The sequence below is a fragment of the Heterocephalus glaber genome, unplaced genomic scaffold (assembly GCF_053883595.1).
Source record: "Heterocephalus glaber isolate CG9 unplaced genomic scaffold, H.glaber_assembly_v1.0 deba00001608, whole genome shotgun sequence".
Classification (NCBI taxonomy): domain Eukaryota; kingdom Metazoa; phylum Chordata; class Mammalia; order Rodentia; family Bathyergidae; genus Heterocephalus; species Heterocephalus glaber.
In genome coordinates this window covers 32291030-32300285 of record NW_028258379.1, presented here as the reverse complement: position 1 = coordinate 32300285, position 9256 = coordinate 32291030, and the positions used below count along the sequence as shown (strand labels likewise).

Genomic DNA, 9256 nt, shown 5'->3' with positions numbered 1-9256 from the left:
CACAATTGTCAGTTCAGTATGGACCACGGTTAGCTTTATCCAGCTATGATTTCATATCACACTTCTATGTTTACATTTCTCTCAGCTGTAAATGGCAAGATGTGTGGTCTTGTGTTGGTGTTTTGATAAATTTTAATTTTTTACAGTAGATTTGTATATATTTTATAGTAATGACAAAGTATACATATTTTTATGCATCCATAGCATCTTCTTAATTTTTTTATATTTCTAGGCTACATGAGTCATCCATTTTTTCAAATTCTCTCAAATCTCCAAAAACAAATCTATGTATAAACAGGCCTGGGGAGTTCAAATATGTATTGTTTAAGGGTTGACTGTGTATTCACAGTTGTACAACCATCTCTAGTTTTATAACATTTTCATCGCCCTCAAAAGAAACTGATACCCCTCAGCAGTTCACTCCGCAGTTCCCTCTGCCCCTGGTCTCTGGACCCACTGAACAACCCTGTCTCTACAGATTTCCATACTCTGGATATTTCATATAAACAGAACCAATAATATGTAGTCTCAGTTGTTGGCTTCTTTCAATTGGCTCAATGCTATAGCAAGCATACGCACCTCATTCCTTTTTGTTGCTGCACAGTATTGCACTGGCTACAGATAGCGTGGCCTTTAGATCTTTAACAAACCCACTGCAGGACCTGGGCACTGACCCAGGGAAAAGGGACAAGCTGAGCTCCTGCATGTGGTCAGCCTGGCTCGACCTTTTGGTCAGAGATGTGCAACTGTAGAACACGGAGGTGGCCCATGTGCCGACTGGGGACAGGGCAGCTTCGAGGGATGAGGGGCACTGTAAGACCAGCCAAGAGTCTGTGCTGATACAGGGAAAGGCGCTCTAGGGCAAGAGGATCAGCAAAGGTAAGCGCTTGGGGGCTGGAAAGTCCACAGGGTGCAAAGCTGTAGATGCCAAGAGAAGGAGGGAGAAGCATGAGGCTGGGAAGGTCAGGAGACACAGGTCAGGAGCACAAATGACAGTCAGGGACCAGAAATGAATACTGGATCCCAATTATACATCTTTATTTTCTTAAGACTTGTTCATTATTGCAGAATAAAATACAAAATCAAAGTTATAATATTTTCTAAAAATAATTTTCAATTTGGGGGCTTACAGCCCTTTTAATAAAGTCATCTGAAGTCTTCAAAGAGGTTTCAGCTTCAAATTTCTCACAGCAAAGATTCTTTCACTGGCTACAGAAGCCCAGTGACCCTCTTGCTCTTGAAAACTAATGGGCAAAAAAACCTCTTAAGAAGCAAACAGGCCTTTCTCAACAGAGCTTTGTCCGCCCAACTGTGGCTTCTTCAGAGCTTCACATGCATCCTGTAGACTGGGCAGCAAAGGAGGCCAAGGGTCTTGTGGAAGAGGTGTGGGGTTAGGCCGGGCAGCCTGACTGCATTCCCCCGTGGGCCCAAGCAGACAGGCTTCCTGCTGGCCCCACCTCTGCAGCCTCTGGGTAGCACATTTTAAGGGATAGTGTCACACTTGGAGAAGCATCGAGAAGGCACCTGTTCAGTAGTAACCGAGGCACACCTTGTCCATGGACGACTTTATCCTGTTGGAGACAGGGAGGAGAACGTGGTGAGAAGGAAGACAAACACAATACCGTGTGGAGAAGTCACTGGGGACAGATCTGCCCAACAGTGTCACTGAGAATTCAGCTGTCCTGCATCCTGCTGGCCAGTGTCTCACTTGCACAAAGGACAGCAGCATGCTCTCTTCTATTCTCAGAAAGACAACAACTGTTCAAAGGTTAGTGCTGCTTTACCTGTCGATCGGATACTTCTCCTCGCACAGGTTGACCAGGACATACAGGTGTCTCAGGGCATATTCGTACTGGAAGAAAACAAAGGAGAACCCAACATCTCAGCTCGCCCTGCAGTCAACTCCTAAGCTTAGGATAGCTCCCCTTCTGCAGTCACAGGGACAAAACATCTCAGCTGGGGGCTCATGGGTCCCATCTTCCTTCTGATAATCTGGTGATATTTACAGATCCTCTCCCGAGAAAGATGAACAAATGCCAAGAGGCTGCACATAGCCAGCCTGCTCTCATGTCTCAGTCTGAACTTCCAACCTCTCCCAGAACTCTGACTTCATTCTGGAAACCCCTGAGCTGGACCACACTGGGTAGGACTGAAATAACCAGAAATGTTTATCTTAAGAGAACTTCAGGGGAGCTGGGAACACCCACGAGGAAGAAGATTCATTTTAAATAATTCTAGAGGGCAGGAAAGCAAGACCAGGGGTGAAGTGCGGTCACTGCAGCTGTGTGCTCTGTCACAGCTGTCTGTCTGAAAACGGCCCCCGACAGCAGGCCCCAGGCAGAGCGTGGCTGTGTCCCATTGAAACCTGATATACAAAAACAGGCACAGGGAAGAAGAGAGTTTGGACAGGGTTTGATCTGCAGGCCATGGTTTACAAACCTTCCTCTAGAAAGATCCAAGCATCCCACAGAAATGGGCACCAGGCTTTTTAAGACACTGGTCAACTCTGACTTTCTACATTCTGCGCTAACTTCATTCTCCCTCCTCCTCCTCCATTGACTTCAACTATACGTCGTGGTGAGGGCTCACAGGGGACCCAGCAGGGGGGACACACATGTGGCTCATGGGAGATGGATGGGCCTGGCAGGGACTGCAGCCGCATGGAGCGAAGTAATCAAAGCCACTGTTAATGGCAGTTCTTATCCATGACTCTGGGGAACTCTCTGCCCACTGCTCTGGAGTGAGTCGTTACCTTTCATCTGCAGCTAAGACCCCTGAAATGAGCCCACTATGTCCACAGCCCGATGGAACCTCCAGAGGTGACCTGTGGCAGGCAGTATGAGGTCAGCCTTGGGGTTCCGGTGTGGGAACGTGCCCCCTCACCCTGGACGAGTGCCAGTTGAAGCAGTGCGTGCGGAAGTGCGTCACAGCCCCCTCGTAACAGTCGTGCTCCGTGAGAGGGGCTCTCTCAGACAGAAGCCTGTCTGTCACAGCCTCGGACCCTGCCAGCAAGAAGATGATCTTGTGCACCGACTTCTCAATGAGGTGCCGAACCTGCGAAGAAACAGCTTTTCAAGATGTGGCACACTGGGTGCAGCTTCCGAGGCGCTCATAAGCATGTTTAAAGACATGTCTTCACACTGCCCCAGGGGATTAGGAGATGCCAAGAGATGTGTTCTGAAGAAGGCAAAAGTGTGTGCAAGGCGTCTGTGACAGCTGTGACACCTTGCCTTCTAGGGTCTCCTAGCACAGTGGAAACGTTTACAGCTAATACCGGAAGCAAGCTGTAGAACTCAGCCCGGGACAGACCGCCATCCCCGGAAAGGCACCGCATGTGCCTGGCCCCTCAGCTGGTTGGTTCAGGAAACCATCAATGGTTAGGCAGAGGGCACAAAGGGGCTTTGTTTTCCTCCCAGGTGAAAAACAGCCTCCTAACCAGGACACTGCTCCACACTCACCTCACTGCACAACCAAGCCTCTGTCTCACCCCTCTCGGCAGTCTGTCTGTCAGGTCTGAACTGCAGACACACACGTGGCCCAGAACCACACAGGCCCCGAGAGCTCCTCCAGCCTCCAAAGCCTTCCTTCCTCACCTCTACATCTGAGCAAGGCTGGATTCCCTTCTGATGCTTCAGGCGATCATCAGAGCCCCGCAAAGTAAACACAGGCGCGGGCAGGAGAATCCAGCTGCCTCCCATCACACCAGGCCTGACAGATTTGCAAACATGGCAAGCAACCCCGCCCTCCTCGGAAGAGTCTCAGCTGTGGAAAACGGTTATTAACTACATGAACACCAAATGGGCTTCTTGTGATCACTTCAGAATGAGTTCAGTGGGTTTTTTTCATCTCAGTTTTCATTTCTTACTGAAATTCTTTAATTGCACAAGAATGTAGTGATGTAAGAGTTGCCAGGAAAAGTTGAATCTGCTAAGAAGCCCCCAGGCTTGGAAACAATTTTAAAATCTGCGGCAGATACCAGAGAAAACCTGTATGATTTACACAGTTGTCCAAGCAAACACAAGAAACTCTGGTTCAGTTTTTAAGAATTATCAAAAGGACAAGGATAAAGTGCCCTTCTGGGTCATTTTAATTTCAAACACGGTTCAGTGTCAACAGACATAGCCCACCAAAAACAACAGCTCTTTGGGATCAATAATTAGAGTGTAAAGAGACCCAAAACTAAAAAGCAGGAGTACTGCTATGTCAAACTCTATTTACACCAACTAAAAACACGTCCTAAACTGGGTATGGTGGCACATGTCCACCATCTCAGCACTTGGGAGGGTGAAGCAAGAGGATCGCTGTAAGTTCAAGGCTGGGCTGGGCTACTAAATGGGTCAAAGTCCAGCCTGCAATATACACCAAGACTCTCCTCCTCTTAAAAAATAAAAATAAAAAAATATAAACATGTCGTGGGTACACACGGTGTCACATTTAAGGGACTCTCTTTTGGAGACCAATTGCATAAATGCATTTAAAACATATACGTTTTTAGTTTTTTGTTTTTATCCTTCCTAGAAAATCCAGGCCAGATGTCAGTGCATTCATCACCCTGCTGTGCTGACAGTGGAACAAGTGTTAACACAGATCTGTTTGCTGGAAGGAACAGGCAACCCTTTTGCCAGGCACTCAGTGAGGGCCCAAATATCATCTGAAAAATAAATCTGTCAGTGTTGAACCCACAGATGAGCTACTGTGGAGACCCTCAGCCGTGAGGGCAGCCCATGCATCTGGGAGGAGCTTCAGGCTATGACCATGGTTGTTTGACACAGCAAAAATTTTTTGTGGATGACGTCTTTTACAAACCGATTAGCTAACAACTCAATAAACATCAAAACAAAAATGTCTTCTTAGCAACAAATGTCTTCAAGAAACAATGTCTTCTACAGCCACGGCCAAAGCAGGATTCAGGAGAGGCCCCTCAATCCTTTGCTCCTCACACCCTAGAGGCCCGAGCTCATTTCCTAATGGAGGATGGAGGCACCTCTGCCCAGCATGCTTTCTCCTCCTCACACAGCGCAGAGGCTGGTTGCCTTGCCCAGCTACACCCATGTGCAGGAGGAGGGCTGACCAGCTCTGCCGGCTGGCTCTGAGGAACACTGGGTACCAGTCAGCAGCAGGCAGGGCCCAAGCTCACACACACTGCCCACCTGGGCTGGGCACGGCCCTGTGAAGGGTCTCTGTGAGCACTACTTACATCCAGATGTTGCTGGATCTGCTTGATGAGAGTCTGGGACTTCTTCCAGTCATTGGTGCTCATCAGTTTCCTTTTCATGATCTCCAGGGGCACTTCTGGGCTCGGAGTGAGGTCAAGGTGTGTGACGGGAGGCAGAGAGATCGGGGCACTGGCTTTGTGCTTCACTCCTTGAAACTGTATCACTTTCATGGCAGAGATAGACTGGAAAGAGAGAGAAAAATCGGGTCAGATGGGAGGACCAGACATGAGGAACATCCCCTGCGTCCATCTCCTCTGCGGGAGACTCCTGTAGTTTAGGAGCATTGAAGGCTCTCAGTCACAGCCTAAAAACACGAGGTCAGCCCCCAGCAGTAGACAAGGTGACACATTTGGGCACCTGAGATCTACCAATGAGAAACTTCAAAAATGCCTCAAGACAGCTGTACTTTCACAGATGAAGACAACCATTGAACCACAGGAAGTGGGGCTGGGGCCAGAGCTGTTTGGATCCCTGGCAACCCTGGACTGAGCTCAGCACCCTGCTCCCCTGCCTGACCCTAAGGGCCAGCAGCCAGAGGTGCAGAGCACTTGTCCAGGGTGGAGCTAAGGTCTGGGTCCCGTACAAATGGCAGAGCCAGGGCATAGAACGGCCAGACTGACACTCAGCTTCAGGCTCCCTGGCCTCACAGGTTAGCAGACTCTCCGGCCACTGGGAGAGAAAGGCTGCAGCATTCCTGTCCCCCAACCAAGCAGTAATCCTCTAATAACAGTTCTAAAACTAAAACTCAAAACACACAAATATACACAAACACAAAATTTGGAAATGATCTGCCTCCAAATACAGCCAATGCTGAGGGTGCTGTAAGAAAAAGAAAATCCCAAGGCAGGAGCCACAGGACCAGGGCAACAACACCTGCCCTGTGCTTCCTTCCCCTGGCCTGTTCTTGCCCACGCCCACGGGCCCCAGTGTCCTGGGCGCACTTCCTGCATCCCACAGGCTCACAGCCCCTACTCTGCAGGGAAGGGGCTGAGGAGCTGGACTTTCTTTACCCTATCCTTTCCTAGAAGGCTCAGCTCCCAGCAGCAAGCTCTCAGATGGTGGTAGCTACTGTGGAACGCAGTACCAAGTGTGCCAGGCCACTGTCTTGGCCCTGTGTGCACACACTATGGTCTTCCCCAGAGGCATTGCTAAGGCCACATCACTCACAGTCAGGCTCAGAGCAGTCATAGCATTTGCCAGACGTCTGCATGTCTGAAGCTAGGGAGGTCTGGTCCTGAGCCTCAGAGGGTACCCAGGATGGAGTGGCCATGCCTCACCTGGATCCATTTTGCTTCACCAAGAGACAAAGGTTCCAGGTGAGCAGCAGGGAAGGCACAGGAGGCCCCTCACCTTGTTCCCGTACTGCATGACGTGACTGGTGTTGGTGTGGGACTTCACCAGCTGGTACTGCTTGTGGAGCGTCTCCTTGCTCAGATCCTCCTGCAAAAGGGAAAGTGAGGGCTTGCGGGCACCAAGCCTAACTGTTCAACTGCAGGTGGCTGGCAGGTCCCCAAGGGCTCACCATATCAGAGTCTTCCATCCAGTTGACGCTGTACCAGTCACCCAGGTACGTGGACCTCTGCTCGTCATAGTAGCAGGCATAGGATGACTCGCTGGGGTTGGCGGCAGTAGTTGCATAAACTGCAAGGAATCAAAGGGATCTTTGAATCACACTCCTCTGTGCCCCGCCAGGGACTACACAGGAAGCTGGGTCCTTCCTTCCCCCCTGGTGAGCTTGCACCCTGCCTGCCACCTTCACAGCACCGGACAGGGACAGGGGACGGGTGGATACAACTGTGAACAGCCTTCACACACCACAGTAACTGTCTGAAGTTAGATGTGGAAGAAAAGAGAACCCAGTGACAGTCTGTGCACAGCAATAAGTAAGTGAAAGGATGAAGGGATGTAGCTCAGTGGTAGAGAGCTTGCCTAGCATGCATGAGGCCCTGGGTTCCACTCCCAGCACTGCAAAAAAAAAAAAAAAAGGCAGCAAATGTTCATGCTTAAACATCCTGCTGTTTTAGAAGAATGCTGACAAATTTTAATGGTTCGAAGGTCAAAGGTGGGCCTAATTTGGTTTCCAGAGAAAGAGAGGATTAACAATAAATAAACATTCAGATGTAGGCTGATGATGTAGTTCAGAGGCAGAACGCTTGCCTAGTGTGGGCGAGATTCTGGGTCCAGGGTCCAATCCCCAGTAACACCAAAAAACATGTTTTTAATTTAATATAATTTTGTAACTGCTCAGTAGGACTAAAGCTTTACAACAGCTGCCAGTTACTCTATCTGTTTACTCCGTTAGGCCCAGGAACCATGGACTCTGAGTTGTGCTGGACACCATTCTCCGCTCCTGGCACTACCGCTGTCTCTTTATCCCCATTTTACAGATGGGGACAACTGAGGTCAACTGACATCACCTGCCTGGGTGAGACCAGATGGCCAATGACCAACACTTCAAAAGGACCATGCTGTTCCACAGCCCATGTGGTTTTGGATGTAAGTACTTTGCTAGAACCTGGAAATGCACAGTGAAGCTCACTCCAGAGTCTTCCTTCCCTGACTACTAATCCTGGAGAAGCAGCAGAAGGCAGAGCTACCACAACACAGAGTGCACACTAGGCTGCCTGCAAGGCCCTGCTCTGGGGCGCACTTGCTTCCTTCCCATCAGCAGTGTCTGACGATGACTGACTGCCCCCATCCCTCACCTACCGTTGATGTCCTGGGGCAGGTGATTCATCATGGAGCCAGACTCACAGGCTTCAATGTAGAACACCATCTGACAGGCAGACAGACAGGTGAGCCCCACCCAGCCCGGCAACTGCTATGGGGTCTGCCACTCCTGCCATCCGTGCTGGAGTCTTTCACTTCAGCTTTAGGGAAACTAAAGAGGCTGCTGCCAGGAGCTACGGAAGCCACTGGACAAGGAGTCATATGCATTCACTGCTAGCTGGGTAAAATGATCTACCAGTTGACACAAGGCAGGGAACATGACGCCATCTGATGCTAAGGGAAACAGCTGCACCACCCCATATAGGAAGAGGTTCCAAAGGCCATCTTTCTGCCTTACCGTTTTGGACATCCTACCCTCCATCGTTTTTAGAAAGGGTTCCAGAGAGGCAAGAGGACCAAAGTAGAAATAGAGTAAGGATAGTGTCGGGGATAGTCCTCCCCAACTGCCCCAAACCAGGACAATCTTAGGAACAGCCATCCATAGTGTGATCCTCAAACCTGTCCGTGGTAGCTCCTTCCCCAACCCTGGGGGTGAGCCCCACTCTGGTTAACAAGCTCTCTATGATTCTGATCAAATAGCTAAGGCCCTAGAATCACAAAACATTAATCCCAGGACATCATGGGTCAGCGCCACTTGGAAGGGAAATCCAGGCAGCCAGCCCGAGGGCTGGTCACGGGGTATGACTGGGACTCTGCTCCCACTGCCCACCTCACGTGCCTCCCCCAAGGTGGCCCAATGGCTGCTGTTACCTTCTGGTACATGTGGTGCTTGTGCATATAATGGATGGTCCTGTTCAGGTCCTTGGCATGGAGCTGGAAGGAAAGAACATCAATGTTCAGAACCACACACCCAGACAAACCACCAGCCGACTAGGCCATCAACAGACACTGGTTAATTCTTTTCCACCAATCCTTACAAGTAACCACGGTGATCAGTAAAATCCCCAGACTGTCAGCTCCAAGGTCCTTTCACATATTTAAGAAGGAAAGAAAATGCGCTTCTCCATCGATAGCTCTGCATGTTGTGTCTAGGGTGACACACCCGGCCTGAGACGCTGTGATGTAGGGACACCAGGCGGAGCAGATGTCCTGGATGAGACTTAAGTTGCTATGACCCCCCAGACACCTGCCATGTGCACGAAACTATGGAGGAACATTAGAAAACGCACACCACAGGTTTAATTTCAGCACACAGGCTTTGTTTTCTATTCTCCATGTTTTAGGTCTTTTTTTTTGGTACCGGGGATCAAACTCGGGACCTTGCACTTGCAAGGCAGGCAGCGGCACCACTGAGCTAAATCTCCGGCTGT

General features: G+C 49.8%; 1 protein-coding gene across 3 annotated transcripts in view; it reads right to left on the bottom strand.

Moving 5' to 3' along the window:
• Window positions 1-990: 990 nt before the first annotated feature.
• Lgmn (legumain) overlaps window positions 991-9256 on the bottom strand; it is a 32393-nt gene continuing 24127 nt past the window's right edge. For all 3 annotated transcript variants that reach the window (XM_004837027.4, XM_087195505.1, XM_087195504.1), the window contains 8 exons: window positions 8697-8759; window positions 7926-7992; window positions 6739-6857; window positions 6567-6656; window positions 5198-5398; window positions 2884-3054; window positions 1785-1852; window positions 991-1571 (listed from right to left, as the gene is read on the bottom strand). In XM_004837027.4, the coding sequence (XP_004837084.1) occupies window positions 1529-1571; window positions 1785-1852; window positions 2884-3054; window positions 5198-5398; window positions 6567-6656; window positions 6739-6857; window positions 7926-7992; window positions 8697-8759 (822 nt within the window). In that variant the 3' untranslated portion in view covers window positions 991-1528. The remainder of the gene's footprint in view (window positions 1572-1784; window positions 1853-2883; window positions 3055-5197; window positions 5399-6566; window positions 6657-6738; window positions 6858-7925; window positions 7993-8696; window positions 8760-9256) is intronic.